Source organism: Tachyglossus aculeatus, chromosome 21 (genome assembly GCF_015852505.1).
Source record: "Tachyglossus aculeatus isolate mTacAcu1 chromosome 21, mTacAcu1.pri, whole genome shotgun sequence".
NCBI lineage: Eukaryota > Metazoa > Chordata > Mammalia > Monotremata > Tachyglossidae > Tachyglossus > Tachyglossus aculeatus.
In genome coordinates this window covers 28021141-28040188 of record NC_052086.1, presented here as the reverse complement: position 1 = coordinate 28040188, position 19048 = coordinate 28021141, and the positions used below count along the sequence as shown (strand labels likewise).

The following is a 19048-nucleotide window of genomic DNA, read 5'->3' as shown; positions in this document are numbered from 1 at the left end:
AGCACAGGGCTTGGTACATAGTAAGTACTTAAATGATACCGTTATTTATACTCCAAGGATATGATTTTTGAAAATTGAAATATTAAAGAAGCACCCCAAGTGACCTGCCTAGAGCAGGGGTCTGATCATAAATGTGTGTTCCAAGCACTTCCCACGGATTAGCCCAAATCCTTTAAAAACGTGTATTATCCACATACTTTACACTCCTTCCTAAGTCCCTAAGCATGATTCATCATTAGCTGGGCCAAGATAATAATAATAATGATGGCATTTGTTAAGCGCTTACTATGTGCCAAGCACTGTTCTAAGTGCTGGGGGAGATACAAGGCAATCAGGTTGTCCCACACTGGGCTCACAGTCTTAATCCCCGTTTTACAGAGAGGCAACTGAGGCCCAATCAATCGTATTTATTGAGCGCTTACTGTGTGCAGAGCACTGTACTAAGCGCTTGGGAAGTACAAGCTGGCAACGTATAGAGACAGTCCCTACCCAACAGTGGGCTCACAGTCTAGAAAAGACTGTGAGAAGTGACTTGCCCACAGTCACACAGCTGACAAGTGGCAAAGCCAGGATTAGAACCCATGACCTCTGACTCCCAAGCCACTGAGCCACACTGCTTCTCATAATAATGATGGCATTTATTAAGTGCTTATTATGTGCCAAACAGTGTTCTAAGCACGGGGGAGGTTACAAGGTGATCAGGTTGTCCCATGGTGGGGCTCACAGTGTTTTACAGATGAGGTAACTGAGGCCCAGGGAAGTTAAGTGACTTGCCCCAAGTCACACAGTTGACAATTGGCGGAGCCGGGATTTGAACCCATGACCTCTGACTCCAAAGCCCGGGCTCTTTCCACTGAGCCACGCTGCTTCTCATATCCATAAGATCCCTATTATTCTTTAGAACTCTATTTCCAATCCCCCTGTGCCACACAAGACATTCTCATCACTGAAGACTCGGGGCTGCAATCAAATCCAACTGGAACCCTGCTGTCTCCATAACCCACATCCTTACACGGCATTCACACATTCATTCAATCGTATTTATTGAGCGCTTACTGTGTGCAGAGCACTGTACTAAGCGCCTGGGAAGTACAAGTCGGCAACACATAGAGACGGTCCCTGCCCGACAACGGGCTCACAGTCTAGAAGGGGGAGACAGACAACAAAACAAAACACGTGGACAGGTGTCAAGTCGTCAGAATAAATAGAAATAAAGTGAGATGCACCTCATTAACACAATAAATAGAATAGTAAATATGTACAAGTAAAATGGAGTGATAGATCTGTACAAACATATATACAGGTGCTGTGGGGAGGGGAAGGAGGTAGGGCGGGGGGGATGGGGAGGAGGGGAGGGAAAAGGGGGCTCAGTGTGGGAAGGCCTCCTGGAGGAGGTGAGCTCTCAGTAGGGCTTTGAAGGGAGGAAGAGAGCTAGCTTGGCGGGTGGGCAGAGGGAGGGCATTCCAGGCCAGGGGGAGGATGTGGGCCGGAGGTCGACGGCGGGACAGGCGAGAACAAGGTACAATGAGGAGGTTAGCGGCAGAGGAGCGGAGGGTGCGGGCTGGGCTGGAGAAGGAGAGAAGGGAGGTGAGGTAGGAGGGGGCGAGGGGATGGACAGCCTTGAAGCCGAGAGTGAAGAACATGTTCAGCTTATACGGCAGCACCTTATGCCCCAAAATCTATGGCCTCCCCGAGGGCTGGATCGCATGCTGGATGAGTGAGGCAGCAAGAGATTTTTAAACATAGCCCCCGTAAATGAGTGTGAAACAAACATAATCAGACCTCGGCCCGGGGAGAATTTCAGTAGAATGCAAAAGCGACTGATGTAGTCATCACCTAGGCCGAGGGACTTGGAAACATTCTGCAGGCTGAGAGGATATAATTTTAAAAAAAAAACCCTGCAAGGAAGTTTTAAAATGTATGGGATGAGTTGGAACCACAAAGAAAGGGAGCCCGGATTCTGTTTTTAAGTAAATCGCTCATTTATTTCTTGGTGACTTTTCAACAATCAAAATCTTCCTGAACTTACAAAGGCCAAGTAGGGAAACCTGTAGCATTTTCAAGGGTGGCTGACTTATACTTTCCAAATAACACATGAGGCAACGGGGAGTGGGGATACCTTTAATAATAATAATAATGGCATTTATTAAGCGCTTACTATGTGCAAAGCACTGTTCTAAGCACTGGGGAGGTTACAAGGTGATCAGGTTGTCCCACATGGGGCTCACAGTCTTAATCCCCATTTTACAGATGAGGTAACTGAGGCACAGAGAAGTGACTTGCCCAAGTCACATAGCTGACTACTGGCGGAGTCGGAATTTGAACCCATGACCTCTGACTCCAGAGCCCAGGCTCTTTCCATTGAGCCACGCTGCTTCTCTAAGTTTTCGTCTTGATGCATTTTTTAAAATAAAGACACGGAAAATGCAGGTTCGTGTTTCAAATAAAGTTAAGCCCTTAGTTAAGCCAAGAGAAGCAGGGTGGATAGTGGAAAGAGCGTGGGCAAATCATTTAACTTCTCCATGCCTCATTTACCTCATCTGTAAAATGGGAATTATATCCTACTCCTTCCTACTGTGACTGCGAGCCCCACGTGGGACAAGGACTGGGTCGAACCTGATTAATTTCTATCTGCCCCAGCACTTAGTGCTTGGTACATAGTGAGCACTTAACAAGTACCATAATTATTATTATTAATTATTATCCAACTTAAAGCCACCAGACAGTACAGGGAAGCAATTCAAAATAGTCCTGTTCTCTTCATCTGGTCCATAAAGTTCCCAGGGAGCGGAACCTGTGTTTGTTTCTTCATTTAGTGCCTCGCCCAGTCTTATACACTTCGCAAACAGTATGTGATGGTGAGAAAAGACTCAAAGACTGAACCTGTGTTTGTTTCTTCATTTAGTGCCTCGCCCAGTCTTATACACTTCGCAAACAGTATGCGATGGTGAGAAAAGAGTCAAAGACCGAAGCGTTCAGAGTGAAAGAATATCGATTCTCAAAGAATTTTCTCCAAATCAATCATTCAACGTAAGCGCTGTGTGTAGAGGACTTTACTAAGCGCTTGGGAGAGTACAATATAACAATAAACAGACATGTTCCCTGCCCACAGTGAGCTTACAGTCTAGAAAGGGAGGCAGACATTAATATAAATAAATTACAGATATGTACGTAAGTGCTGTAGGGCTGGGAGGGGGGATGAATAAAAGGAACAAGTCAGGGTGACACAGAAGTGAGGGGAAGAAGAGGAAAGGGAGACAGTCAGGGAGGGCCTCTTGGAGAAGACGTGCCTTCGGTACAGCTCTGAAGGTGGGGAGAATAACTATCTGTCAGATTTGAGGAGGAAGGGCATTCCAGGCTGGAGAGTGGATTTCATTCAATCGTATTTATTGAGCGCTTACTGTGTGCACAGCACTGTACTAAGCTCTTGGGAAGTACAAGTTTGCAACATATAGAGGCGGTCCCTACCCAATAGCGGGCTCCCAGTCTAGGAGGGGGAGACAGATAACAAAACAAAACATATAAACCAAATAAAATACATAGAATAAATATGTACAAGTAAAATAAATAAATAGAGTAGTAAATATGTACAAACACATATACATATATACAGGTGCTGTGGGGAGGGGAAGGAGGTAAGGCAGCGGGGAGTAGGGGGAGAGGGAGGGGGGTGCTCAGTCTTAGTACAGTGCTAAGCGCTTAGTACAGTGCTCTGCACATAGTAAGCGCTCAATAAATACGATTGATTGATTGACTGATTGGGAAGGCTTCCGTCTGCGTCGCCCTCGCACTTGGATCCGTTTCCTTGATTAACCTCGCCCTCAACCTCACGGCACTTGCTTCTATATCTGTATTGTACCTATATCCGTAATTTATTTTAATGCTGATGTCCCCCTCTAGACTGGAAGCTCACCGTGGGCACGGAATGTGTCTACGAACTCTGTTATATTTTATTCTCCGAAGCACCTAGTACAGTGTTCTGCACCCAATAAGCTCTCAATAAGCACTGATTGGTCAGTGCCCTGGTCGCCTGGTCCGTTTCCTGTCTGCTGCGTGACCTTGGGCAAGCTATTTAGCTTCTCTGTGCCTCAGTTACCTCTTCTGTAAAATGGGGATTAAGACTGCGAGCCCTACGTGGGACAACCCGATACCCTGTACCTACGCCAGCGCTTAGAACAGTGCTTGGCGCGTAGTAAGTGCTTAACAAAGACCATCATTATTATTAGAAGTCTGTGGGGCCTGCAAAGGAGAACGCATACCCCTGCTCATTTTGGGGATGTGGGCGAGGGGTTGGTGGTGAGATAGACAAGACCCAGCGCTTAGTACAGTGCTCTGCATCATCGTCAATTTTGCACACAGTAAGCGCTCAATAAATATGACTGAATGAATGAGGTACAGTGAGAAGGTTAGCATTAGAGGAGAAGTGTGCGGGCTAGGTTATAGTAGGAGAGTAGCAAGGTGAGGTAAGAAGGGGCAAGGTGATTGACTGCTTTAAAGCAAGTGGTACTATGTGCTTGGGACATTACTATATAACAAGCCCTACTGAGAGCTTCCCAAGCGCTTAGTACAGTGCTCTGCACATAGTAAGCGCTCAATAAATACGATTGATGATAACAAAGTTGACAGACACATTTTCTGCCCCCAACGAGCTTACACACGTCTCTCTTCTTCATCTTTTTCTTCCCCACTAGGCAAAGTCCACCCTTTCCCCTGTCACATCTTCAGGGAGACTCATGGAAAACTGAGGGGATGGTTTTGGGGCTATCACAACTGCTTAATCAATCAATCAATCGTATTTATTGAGCGCTTACTGTGTGCACAGCACCGTACTAAGCGCTTGGTAAGTACAAGCTGGGCAACATATAGAGACAGTCCCTACCCAACAGTGGGCTCACAGTCTAGAAGGGGGAGACAGAGAACAAAACCAAACATACTAACAAAAAAAAAAAAATGAATAGAATAGATAGGTACAAGAAAAATAAATAAATATATAGAGTAATAAATATATACAAACATATATACATATATACAGGTGCTGTGAGGAAGGGAAGGAGGTAAGATGCGGGGGATGGAGAGGGGGACGAGGGGGAGAGGAAGGAAGGGGCTCAGTCTGGGAAGGCCTCCTGGAGGAGGTGAGCTCTCAGCAGGGCCTTGAAGGGAGGAAGAGAGCTAGCTTGGTGGATGGGCAGAGGGAGGGCATTCCAGGCCCGGGGGAGGACGTGGGCCGGGAATCAAGACAATGATTGGGCTGACTTGCAATTCAAATACCAGAACACATGAATGTTGGCTGATGGTTCGTGGACTCTGAGGCCTTCCCCCCTCTCCTCCCACTCCCTTCTACATCATCCTGATTTTCTCCCTTTATTAATCTCCCCTCCCAGCATTCAGGTCCATATCTGTAATTTGCTTATTTATATGAATGTCTGTCTCCTCTTCTAGACTGTAAGACCGCTGTGGACAGGGAGGGTGTCTGTTATATTTTACTGCCCCAACCACTTAGAACAGTGCTCTGCCCACGGTGAGCGCTCAATAAACAGATTGGCTGACGCTGTTTCAATTATGTTCAAGAAATCCTAACTGAGCATGGTTCGCAAGTGGACGCAAGCCCGTGGATGGCTTTTGAGACACCCCTAGTGCTTCTCCTGAGAGCCAGGGCCCAGCAGCACATACGCCTGGCCATGACAGAGGGTCAGCACTTAACAAGGAGTCACAGGTTAAGGGAGTCATACTGGGGAAAGATGGGGCTATGCGAAATCAGACTGGTGGAAGAGAGACTAGGGTGGGGTAAGATGCAGGGAAAAAACACTCAATCAATCAATCAATCAATCGTATTTATTGAGCGCATACTATGTGCAGAGCACTGTACTAAGCGCTTGGGAAGTACAAATTGGCAACACATAGAGACAGTCCCTACCCAACAGTGGGCTCACAGGCTAAAAGGGGGAGACAGAGAACAGAACCAAACATACCAACAAAATAAAATAAATAGGATAGAAAAGTACAAGTAAAATAAATAAATAAATAAATAGAGTAATAAATATGTACAACCATATATACATATATACAGGTGGTGACCCTGGTTTCCTGTCCCCAGTGTCGCCATAGGGCTGCCACTGGGGAGGGGGAAGAAAGGACATTCTGAGGGAATTCTGTCAATTACTGGGGATTAAGCTGATAATAATAATGATGATGGCATTTGTTAAGCGTTTACTACGTGCAGAGCACTGTTCTAAGCGCTGGGGGGGATACAAGGTGATCAAGTTGCCCCACGTGGGGCTCAAAATCTTAATCCCCATTTTACAGATGAAGTAACTGAGGCTCAGAGAAGTTAAGTGACTTGCCCAAGGTCACACAGCAGTCATGTGGTGGAGTTGGGATTCGAACCCATGACCTCTGACTCCAAAGCCCGGGCTCTTTCCACTGAGCCACGCTGCTTAGACTGTGAGCCCACTGCTGGGTAGGGACTGTCTCTATATGTTACCCACTTGTACTTCCCAAGCGCTTAGTACAGTGCTCTGCACACAGTGAGCGCTCAATAAATACGATTGATGATGATGATGATGCTTCCCTTTTGCTCCATCCTAGTATCCTGGGTTTCCATGTGTGCTTAGGAAAGGAGTAAGAAGGAAGGAAGAGGGATAAGGGAGGAAGGAGGAACAAAGAGGAGAGAAGCAACATGCCCCTGTGGAAAGATGGGCCTGGGAATCAGGGTTCTAATCCTGGCTCTGCCACTTGCCTGCTGGGTGACCTTGGGCAAGGCAAGTCATTTAACTTCCCTATGCCTCAGTTTCCTCATGTGAAAAGGAGGAATTCAAAACCTGTTCTCCTTCCTCTGAGAGAGGGGCTGTGTCTGACCTATCTTGAATCTACCGGCGTGGCTCAGTGGAAACAGCCCGGGCTTTGGAGTCAGAGGTCATGAGTTCAAACCCCGGCTCTCCCAACTGTCAGCTGTGTGACTCTGGGCAAGTCACTGAACTTCTCTGTGCCTCAGTTCCCTCATCTGTAAAATGGGGATGAAGACTGTGAGCCCCCCGTGGGACGACCTGATCACCTTGTAACCTCCCCAGCGCTTAGAACAGTGCTTTGCACATAGTAAGCGCTTAATAAATGCCATTATTATTTATTTACCCCAGCACCTAGTACAGTACTTGGCACACAGTAAACACTGAGACTGTAAGCTCATTACAGGCAGAGAACATGTCTGCTAATTCTGTCGTATTATACTCTCCCAGACATTTAGTACCCTTTCAGGGCCGCACCTGGAGAGTTTCCAGTATTCTACCAATCAATCAATCAATCGTATTTATTGAGCGCTTACTGTGTGCAGAGCACTGTACTAAGCGCTTGGGAAGCACAAATTGGCAACATATAGAGACAGTCCCTACCCAACAGTGGGCTCACAGTCTAAAAGGGGGAGACAGAGAACAAAACCAAACATACTAACAAAATAAAATAAATAGAATAGATATGTACAAGTAAAATAAATAAATAAATAGAGTAATAAAGATGTACAAACATATATACATATATACAGGTGGTGTGGGGAAGGGAAGGAGGTAAGATGGGGGGGATGGAGAGGGGGACGAGGGGGAGAGGAAGGAAGGGGCTCAGTCTGGGAAGGCCTCTTGGAGGAGGTGAGCTCTCTACCAGTCTCGACTACATGAGGGAGAGTCAAGCAGAGGCATACCCATTCCATTCCTAGTCTTCTAGACTGTGAGCCCACTGTTGGGTAGGGACCGTCTCTATATGTTGCCAACTTGTACTTCCCAAGCGCTTAGTACAGTGCTCTGCACACAGTAAGCGCTCAATAAATACGATTGAATGAATGAATGAATGCCTAGCTTGGGCAGTGGCTGGAGAGTGGAAAGAATCTGCTACAAGTCAAAAATCACCTTTGCTGGGCAGCAGCGGCACGGCAGAGAGTCTAGCGCGGAGACTCGTTTACTGTGCAGAAGAAACCACTTTCGTATTTTTACCAAGAAAACTCTATTGATCCACTATCAGAACGACTGCAGATGGAGGTGGGGGGTTCTCGGAGAAACGTGTCCGTGGTGTCGCTATGGGTCGGACGTGACTCGACAGCATAAGGCAACAACTACAACAAGCATTTAGTACGGTCTCTGCACAAAGTAAGCACTCAAATACGAAAGATCGATTAACACTACTATTATGATGATAATCGTTACTAATAAAAATGAAATAAATATCTGCAATTAAGAGGGTTGGGAGCAGGAGGGGGTCGAAGGTTAATGTTCATTCATCCAATCGTATTTACTGAGCGCTTACTGTACGCAGAGAACTGTACTAAGGGCTTGGGAGAGCACAATACAACAATAAACATAGTCCCTTGTCAACTGAAACACTAAAACGCTCATTTCTAAAGGTTTGGAAGACTCCTACTCACCGTGGTGTAGTACAGGATGATGTCAGTGCTGGCCATGTTGCCGTGAAGAATGTGCTCCTTCAGATGCTGAATTAGGGTTCCCTGCAACGGGGAAAACAGAAGCTTACCGAAAGGACACGAGGGTCAAGCCAGCTGAGCAGGTATTGGCCCTCAAGCCGCCCTAAACCCCTCTCCCACGGTTTAAGAGCACGGGCTTCGGAGTCAGAGGTCATGGGTTCGAATCCCGACTCCACCACATGACGGCTGTGTGACCTTGGGCGAGTCACTTAACTTCTCTGAGCCTCAGTTACCTCATCTGTAACATGGGGATTGATTGTGAGCCCCACATCACCAATCGTATTTACTGAGCGCTTACTGTGTGCAGAGCACTGTACTAAGCGCTTGGGAAGTACAAGTTGGTAACATATAGAGACAGTCCCTACCCAACAGTGGGCTCACAGTCTAAAAGATAATAATAATGGCATTTATTAAGCGCTTACTATGTGCAAAGCACTGTTCTAAGCACTGGGGAGGTTACAAGGTGATCAGGTTGGGGGGCTCACAGTCTTAATCCCCATTTTACAGATGCGGTAACTGAGGCACAGAGAAATTAAGTGACTTGCCCAAAGTCACACAGCTGACAATTAGCGGAGCCGGGATTTGAACCCATGACCTTCCGACTCCAAAGCCAGTGCTCTTTCCACTGAGCCCCACGTGGGGCAACTTGATCACCTTGTATCCCCCCCAGCGCTTAGAACAGTGCTCTGCACATAGTAAGCGCTTAACAAATGTCATCATTATTATCATTATTATTATTATTATTATTATTATCTATCCGATCTCAATCGGGAGGATTGCTGGGGCCCGGCCCCGGCATGCAGGCAAGAGGCTAGATCTCCCCCAGCAGATTCCACTGATGATGATATTTGTAAAGCGCTTACTATGTGCTTAGCACTGATCTAAGCACTGAACCACTGGCCATCCACTTCGGGATTCACCAGAATCAACAAAATCCATTAGGGCGGGCATCGGCCCTTGGTCCACTATGGCAATGATGCTCAGGGCTTGACCACTTTAGATGGTTTCCTATGCCCTAAATCAATCAATCAATCATATTTATTGAGCGCTTACTATGTGCAGAGCACTGTATTAAGCGCTTGGAAAGTACAAATTGGCAACATATAAAGACAGTCCCTACCCAACATTGGGCTCACAGTCTAAAAGGGGGAGACAGAGAAAACAAAACAAAACAAAAAAAAAAAACCATACTAACAAAATAAAATAAATAGAATAGATATGTACAAGTAAAATAAATAAATAAATAGAGTAATAAATGTGTACAAAAGCATAAAGCATTTTATGAAATGCTTTTCCTGAAACCATGCCCGCCCCTTGACTGGCAGCTGGGAGCCAGCCGTCCCCAACGGGAGGAGCTGGGACACCCCTCCGCCTCAGAGACGTCTCCGTGACCCATCGGAAGGCACGATTTACACGCCGCAGCGGGCCGATCAAACTAATGACAACACCACCGATCGGCTCAAAAACCGCACATCAGCTGCCCCATTTAAACTAGCTTCTGGAAGCTAAGGTGCAAAATCAGCACTGTGGCGACCCTTAAATTCTCAAGAAGGGGGCTGAAAGAGAGTGGAGCACGGCCCACCCAACCCCGATCAGAGGGAGGAGGTAGAACTAGTGGAATCAATCAATCGATCGTATTTATTGAGCGCTTACTGTGTGCAGAGCACTGGACTAAGCCCTTGGGAAGTACAAGTCAGCCACACATAGAGACAGTCCCGACCCAACAGCGGGCTCACAGTCTAGAAGGGGGAGACAGAGAACAAAACCAAACATACTGACAAAATAAAATAAATAGAATAGATATGTACAAGATAGAGTAATAAATATATACATATATACAGGAAGGCAAGGCTCCTCTGAACAACCTCCACCTCCCAGATGCCAGGTGAATGCACTTCTACGCTCACCTGACTCTCTCTTTCTCTCTCCTCGCTCCCCCGGTTACGAAAATGCAGGAAAATGTCTAAGCTGGCCACGCCAGAAAGCTGAGGTTGAAGGTTCCACATCTTCCATTTTTTTTTTAATTATGGCATTTATTAATAAATGGCCATTAATGCCATTTATTAATTACCCTCCCTCTGCCCCTCCGCCAAGCTAGCTCTCTTCCTCCCTTCAAGGCCCTGCTGAGAGCTCACCTCCTCCAGGAGGCCTTCCCAGACTGAGCCCCTTCCTTCCTCTCCCCCTCGTCCCCCTCTCCGTCCCCCCGCATCTTACCTCCTTCCCTTCCCCACAGCACCTGTATATATGCATATATGGTTGTACATATTTATTACTCTATTTATTTATTTGTTTTACTTGTACATATCTATCTTATTTATTTTATTTTGTTGGTATGTTTGGTTTTGTTCTCTGTCTCCCCCTTTCAGACTGTGAGCCCACTGTTGGGTAGGGACCGTCTCTATGTGTTGCCAATTTGTACTCCCCAAGCGCTTAGTACAGTGCTCTGCACATAGTAAGCGCTCAATAAATACGATTGATGATGATGATGATGATTTATTAAGCACTTACTATGTGGCAGGTACTGTACTAAGCAGTGGGGTAGTTAGAAGCTGATCAGGTTAGAAACAGTCCATGTCCCACATGGGGCTCACAGTCTTAATCACAGTTAGGCGTGGTTTTAGAGTGAAATGCCGCTGACTTGGCTGCTGCATGGTGACAAGGACAAGGACAAGGACAAGGACACCATGGCTTCTGTAAGCATCCCTACTTGCCCTGTCCGCAGGGTCAACCTGGTCTGTGAAGATCATTTCCGTGGCACGGGATTGACCATTTGTTGAGAGGACTTGAACAAAGACCAAGCCGGAGGAAACGGGCTTGTTACTACAAGAAAAAATTTGGCTAGGCAGGATCTCTTTACTGGGAGGATGGTAAAACATCAAAACGGCAACCAACGCAACACGGCCTAGCGGGTACAGCGTGGGCCCGGGAGTCGGAAGGACCCGGATTCTAATTTCACCTCTGCCGTTTGTCTGCTGTGCGACCTTGGGCAAGTCACTTAGCTTCTCTGTATCTCAGTTACTTCATCTGTTAAAAAAAATGGGAATTGAGACTGTGCGCCCCATGTGAGACATGGACTGTTTCTAACCTGATAATCTTTGTAGCTGCCCTACTGTACCTGGCACACAGTTAGTGCTTAATAAATGTCACGATTTAAAAAAAGAACAAAAAAAAAAAAATGGAGGATGAGGAGCCTTCAATCTCAATCTTCAATCTTTCTGGTGTTTTCCTGCAGGTGAAGGAGCAGAACCAAGTGAACTCTTCAAGGCCTTTCCAGATCTAGGATTTTAAGGTCTGGTGTGCTGGATATATAGATAAATAGATAGATAGATAGATAGATAGATAGATAGACAGACAGATAGATAGATAGATAGATAGATATAGATAGACAGATAATGATGGCATTTATTAAGTGCTTACTATGTGCAAAGCACTGTTCTAAGTGCTGGCACTGTTCTAAGCGGATAGATGGATAGATAGATAGATTAGATAGATAGATAGATTAGATAGATAGATAGATTAGATAGATAGATAGATAGATAATGATGCATTTATTAAGTGCTTACTATGTGCAAAGCACTGTTCTAAGTGCTGGCACTGTTCTAAGCGGATAGATAGATGGATAGATAGATAGATTAGACAGATAGATAGATTAAATAGATAGATAGATTAGATAGATGATTAGATAGATAGATGATAGATAGATAGATAGATAGATAGATAGATAGATAGATAGATAGATAGATAGATAGATAGATAGATAGATATAGTCCTCACTCAAATGGTGGACTAAAATAAATGGTTCCCAGTTTGCACGTCTTAAAATCTTTCCTGAAGACTGACTCTTGTGGCCAGAGCCGGAGAAATGGTTTATTTGATAAAGGATTCAGGTGACCAATTTTAAGTTGGCTGCAATAAGAGAAACCGGTTGTTAAAGAGAAACCGGTTGTTAAATGGGGTTAGATTTAAACGGAGAGTCCTGGGTGATGCACTGTCATATCTCCAGAAAGAAAAAAAATTTGCAAGCTTTGCAAGCTTTCCGGTGCCGGAGCTACCAATGGGCCTCACGTGGTGCCTGCCAAAGAGCCAGACAGATATAAAAATTAGACATAAAAACCTAAAATGAGAGAAGTGGGGGGGGGGGGGGGGGGGGGGGGAAGGCAACGCAATGGATACAGCATATGCTTTGGAAGCAAATATTAAACAAAGCCATGAGATAATGTGATTCCCATCACGGCCAAGGATGCAGCCAGCGATGCGATGTTGGATCGTGCCAGTGTCACGGCTCTGATGTGTGGCCGGATGCTGCCTTCTAGCTAGTCATTTACTGGGCTACCGACGGTGTCGGATGGCTCCTGCGGAAAACATTTTTGCTCTGAGTCCCTTGTTTAATAATAATAATAATAATAATAATAATAATGGCATTTGTTAAGCGCTTACTATGTGCAGAGCACTGTTCTAAGCGCTGGGGGGGATACAAGGTGATCGGGTTGACCCACGTGGGGCTCACAGTCAATCCCCATTTTACAGATGAGGTAACTGAGGCTCAGAGAAGTTAAGTGACTTGCTCAAGGTCACACAGCAGACATGTGGCAGAGCCGGGATTCAAACCCATGACCTCTGACTCCAAAGCCCGTGCTCTTTCCACTGAGCCACGCTGCTTCTCAAAGTAGTTGTTTCAACTACTTTGGAAGATTCCGAACTTTACCCTTTGGCTGGAGTTTTGGTTAATGTATTTGTGTTTCCTGGGAGAAAGCCCTACGTGGTTGGGGCTAAACCAGGGGGAGCAGCATGGCCTAGTGGAAAAAGCACAGGCCTGAGCGTCAGAGGACCTGGCTTCTAGACCAGACCCTGCTACTTGTCTGCTGTGTGACCTTGGGCAAGTCCCTTCACTTCTCTAAGCCTCACTTCCCTTGTCTGCAAAATGGGGACTCAATACCTGGTTTCCCTCTTTCTTAGACTGTGAGCTCAATGTGGGACCTGATTATTTTGTATCTATCCCAGAGCTCAGCAGAGTGCCTGGCACATAGTAAGTACTTAATAAATACCACACTTGTTACTGGTAGTAGTATTATTCATCAACAAGTGCTGTCGAACCGTTTCCGATTCACAGCGACCCATGGACACACTTTCTCCAGAATGTCCCATCAATCCGTAGTCGTTCTTGTCGGTGTATCCAGATAATTTGAAATTTGAACCTACCAGATTGTAACTCCTACCTGCTCTAGAGTGCTCTACGGATATAACGAAAGAGCAATCCCCAAACCAGTCTACAGTTAAAACACAAGACCGGGGGACCTAACTAGCTTTAATGATCTTTTGCCCCTCGTGGATTCTCTCCGAATTCCCTACGTGGAGCCGGGGAATGAACAAGGATCTTGGAGAGCAGATCTAAGAGACAGATATTCAGGAGCAGCAAACACCCAGAGCGTAACTGCAGAGAGAAAGAAAAAGTGTGACTGCCTAGCAGTCAGGCCTCAGTGTGCACTATGAGGCTCCGGGATTTGGGGCGCTCAATTAATCAATCAATGGTATTTATTGAGCACTTACTAAATGCACAGCTCCTGAACTAAGCATCTGGGAGAGAACAATATAACAGAGTTGGTAGGAGAAGGGGGAAGACAAAACCAATGGGGCCAATGGCTTAAGTTGGCTCCAATAAGAGAAACCGGTTGTTAAATGGGGTTAGATTTAAACAGAGAGTCCTGGGTGATGCACTGTCATATCTCCAGAAAGAAAAAAATTTGCAAGCGTTGCAAACTGCTATCCAAGGACCATCTCGAGCCATATAACCATTTACAGATTCATTCGTTCAATCGCATTTATTGAGCGCTTACTGTTTGCAACGCACTGCACTAAGCACTTGGCCACGTTTCTGCTCATCTTCTAGAGAAAACAATCAATCAATCGATCAGTGGTTTTTATTGAGCACCTGCTGTGTGCAGAACACTGTACTAAGCCTTTGGGAGCTGATGCTCAGTGAGTGGGCCTGGGGAAGGAGGAATGAGAAAGTTAGCCCAGAATTCCATCTTGGTTCTCCCAGCAATCAATCAATCGTATTTATTGAGCGCTTACTGTGTGCAGAGCACTGTACTAAGCGCTTGGGAAGTACAAGTTGGCAGCTCTATAGTCACCAGAGACAAGCCCCAGCTACAGTTACCCAAAGCCTGACTGGCTGCAAGAGGCTTCTCAAATCTGATCAAAATTGTCACAGCTTTGATAAGCGCTTTAGCATCAACAACAGTGCCTGCCAGAAAGAACTTTCTCACTTGCGGAACAGGAAAAAAGGCGAACATCTTGGCTAAAACAATTCCTTTCAGATTCCACAATGGAGCCAACCAAACCAGTAATGGTATCTGACTCAAGCAGCCCAAATCAAGCAGCCCAAACTGCTATCCAAGGACCATCTCGAGCCATATAAAAATACTCAAAACTCTCCAGTGGCTACCAATCAATCTGCGCATCAGGCAGAAACTCCTCACCCTGGGCTTCAAGGCTCTCCATCACCTTGCCCCCTCCTACCTCACCTCCCTTCTCTCCTTCTCCAGCCCAGCCCGCACCCTCCGCTCCTCCACCGCTGATCTCCTCACCGTACCTCGTTCTTGCCTGTCCCGCCATCGACCCCCGGCCCACGTCACCCCCCGGGCCTGGAATGGCCTCCCTCTGCCCACCAGCCAAGCTAGCTCTCTTCCTCCCTTCAAGGCCCTACTGAGAGTTCACCTCCTCCAGGAGGCCTTCCCAGACTGAGCCCTTTCCTTCCTCTCCCCCTCATCCCCCTCTCCATCCCCCCATCTCACCTCCTTCCCTTCCCCACAGCACCTGTATATATGTATATACGTTTGTACATATTTATTACTCTATTTATTTATTTATTTTACTTGTATATATCTATTCTATTTATTTTATTTTGTTAGTATGTTTGGTTTTGTTCTCTGTCTCCCCCTTTTAGACTGCGAGCCCACTGCTGGGTAGGGACTGTCTCTGTATGTTACCAACTTGTACTTCCCAAGCACTTAGTACAGTGCTCTGCACACAGTAAGCGCTCAATAAATACGACTGATGATGATGATGATGATGATGATATAACCATTTACAGATTCATTCATTCAATCGTATTTATTGAGCACTTACTGTGTGCAGAGCACTGGACTAAGCACTTGGGAAGTACAAGTCGGCAACATGTAGAGACGGTCCCTACCCAACAACGGGCTCACAGTCTAGAAAGGGGAGACAGACAACAAAACAAAACATGTAGACAGGTGTCAAAATCATCAGAACAAATAGAATTAAAGCTCTGTGCACATCATTAACAAAATAAATAGTAAATATGTACAAGTAAAATAGAGTAGTAAATCTGTACAAATATATATACAAGTGCTGTGGGGAGGGAAAGGAGGTAGGGCGGGGAGGAGGAGAGGAAAAAGGGGGCTCAGTCTGGGAAGGCCTCCTGGAGGAGGTGAGCTCTCAGTAGGGCCTTGAAGGGAGGAAGAGAGCTGGCTTGGCGGATGGGCAGAGCTGGAGGGCATTCCATGCCAGGGGAAGGATGTGGGCCGGGGGCCGACGGCGGGACAGGCGAGAACGAGGCCCAGTGAGGAGGTGAGCGACAGAGGAGCGGACGGTGCAGGCTGGGCTGGAGAAGGAGAGAAGGGAGGTGAGGTAGGAGTGGGCGAGGTGATGGACAGCCTTGAAGCTGAGAGTGAGGAGTTTTTGCTTGATTCGTAGGCTGACAGGCAACCAGCCACTGGATATTTCTGAGGAGGGGAGTAACATGCCCAGAGCCTTTCTGCACAAAGATGATCCGGGCAGCAGAGTGAAGTATAGACTGAAGTGTAGACAGATACTACAACAACAACAAAAACAACAACCCCAAGCATCCACTGAGCCCAGCCATCTACTGGAGAAATCTCCTCATTAAAAAGTAACATATTGGAGCAATTCTTTCTAGACCTTCTAAGGGACTTAGCCACTTTCCTCGCAGACTGACTTGCCCATCCCTTTAAAGTTGGAAAAGTTTTGCTCAGAGTCAGACATGATTAGAACATTTCTTAGCTGTGTCTGTTCTCCTAATTACACAACCGGTTTATGGCACGCACTTAATATAAAGGCTTAGGAGCAGCCTGGAAGCCAAGGGAAAGAGTCAAAGCGAGCTAAGGAGCTACTGGCTTTTGAGGGAGGCAAAAAAAAAAAATAGAAAATAATGCCATGTTTGCTCGCGGATGGCACTACAAGCTGGAAAAAGCCTTCCAGGATGGAACTTGGCTTCTAATGCAGAAAGCTTCCCATTTCATTTCAAATCAAAGATGTTCGCTCCTCTTGAAAATACTGATAGCGCCAAATGAATGCCTCTCCATTGGGCACGGGTAGGCAACTGAGTTTTCTGAGACTTCTACTTTGAACCAATTCAACACTCCAAGTAAAAAAGAAAGAGAGACAGTGGAAAGAAAGGGGAGGGAGGGCTGCCAGCTCTAGAAAGCTGTCCTCTGGTATTTTCTGGGACATTGGGGATCTAAGGGAAGAAGCCAGTTTTCAAATTACCCCCAAAGACCACAAGAATTTGAGCAGTTTGGCCAAAGGGCCGATTTCCCACTACTTCTAGGTCTGGCTAAGGAATGATGTTTTGAAGAGCAAATTGGCTAGCCGACATCCTGGGAAAGCAGGGTGTCAATAGAAAATAGGGAAGACTCATATTCGCTGGAGCACCAAGTCCTTCTGGGTCACAGACGGAGGACATTTTCTTCACAATCAAAAGAATTTCCTTATCCATTAGCAAACGTGAACCAAAGTGGCCTAGGAAAGCCACCGAACAGGTTGCCTTTATCACATTCAAATTGCTGTGGGGAAGGGAGTTAATTCATTCTCTCTTAAAAAGACTTGGCTTAATGTTAGTGCTATTTCCCCAGGAATAAACACAGTTTTAGCGTGTCTTATCCCAACACCTCCGAACTGTTATGCCACAGGAGGCTTTCGGGTGTAGGGTAATTTTCCCAACACTTTCACTGCTCGGAAAATGCCAATAGGCTGGAAGGGCTTAGGTAAATTCACGGCTGATAGCCTTTGATGGAATATAAAGACAAGTTGGTAGGATTACTGGAGGGCGCAAGAAGGACTTAAATGAAATGAATAGATGATCGGGCCACACCGTAAGGACTTAAATAAATGAACAGATGATAGGGCCACACCATAATGGTTGTAAGGGAGAAAAACTGAGAGATGGCAGAAGGCACACCTCGAACCAAGACACTTCCTTCAAGTGTCCTTCGGTGCCAGAGGCAAAATATGAGGCAGGTGAGCAAATGATCTGACCCAATATCACATTGGTTACGTTATATTTTCCTCTTCCGTTTGCAGGGGGAAGAATTCAACACAGTGGCACCAGAACAGGGGAGGCCTTGGATGGGGTTTCACCACTTTCAGTCTGAGGTACACCACCACCTGGGTCAAAGTCTGTCCACATTCTCTTTCTCCCCTAACTGAGGATCCTGTGGGAGGAAGGAAATACATACACAGACTTTTGCATGAGTAATGGGGGTGCCCTGGAACAAAAGACACTGGTAAGCTAATAATAATAATAGTATTTGTTAATAATAATAATAATAATGTTGGTATTTGTTAAGAGCTTACTATGTGCCAAGCACTGTTCTAAGCGCTGGGGTAGATACAAGGTAATCAGGTTGTCCCACGTGGGGCTCACAGTCTTAATCCCCATTTTACAGATGAGGGAACTGAGGCCCAGAGAAGTTAAGTGACTTGCCCAAAGTCACACAGCTGGCAACTGGCGGAGCCGGGATTTGAACCCCTGACCTCTGACTCCAAAGCCCGTGCTCTTTCCACTGAGCCACGCTGCTTCCCTTTAAGCACTTATTACGTGCCAGGCACTAGTACTAAGAGCTGGGGTGGATACAAGCAAATCAGATTGGACACAGTTCCTGTCCCACTTGGGGCTCACAATCTTCAACCCCATTTTACAGATAGGTAACTGAGGCGCAGAAAAGTGAAGTGACTTGCTCAAGGTAACACAGCAGGCAAGAGGCAGGGCTGAAATTAGAAGTCAGGTCCTTCTGATTCCAGGCCAGTGTTCTATCCACTAGACCAGGCTGCTTCTCTATTTCTTGATTCTGTAGGTGGTCCCATTCCTGGGGCCAAACAGTAACTATAGGAGCTCTACAGGTTAAGAGACTGTAAGATCCTTGAAGGCAAGGATTGTGTCTACCAATTTTATGCTACTGAACACCCCCAAGCACTTAGCATAGTGCTCCACACATAGTAAGAGCCCAATGAGTGCCTTTGATTGACTGAATGATTTAGAAAGCAGAATGCTGATCTATCCAAACAGAGTAAGAATGGAATCAACGAAGGAACAAGTTTCGTGATTCCCAGCCAGGGACCCTGAAACCATCAATCCTCAACCCCCTCTTATAAACTCCAGGTTGGTCAGTGAGGTTTTTTTTTACGTCTACGGAGCAAGTCTTCAATCTACTGTACTTTCTCCAAGTGCTTAGTACAGTGCATCGCACCTAGAGGACCCTCAATAAATCCCATTACCACTACTATGGGGGTTAGAGGCAACACTGAATCTACATCATCATCATC

At 46.1% G+C, this 19048-nt stretch overlaps 1 protein-coding gene across 1 annotated transcript in view; it reads right to left on the bottom strand.

The window, feature by feature from the left end:
• AACS (acetoacetyl-CoA synthetase) overlaps positions 1-19048 on the bottom strand; it is a 117763-nt gene that overhangs the window by 41617 nt on the left and 57098 nt on the right. Inside the window, exon 9 of the mRNA XM_038763352.1 lies at positions 8405-8485. Coding sequence (XP_038619280.1) covers positions 8405-8485 — 81 coding nt within the window. The remainder of the gene's footprint in view (positions 1-8404; positions 8486-19048) is intronic.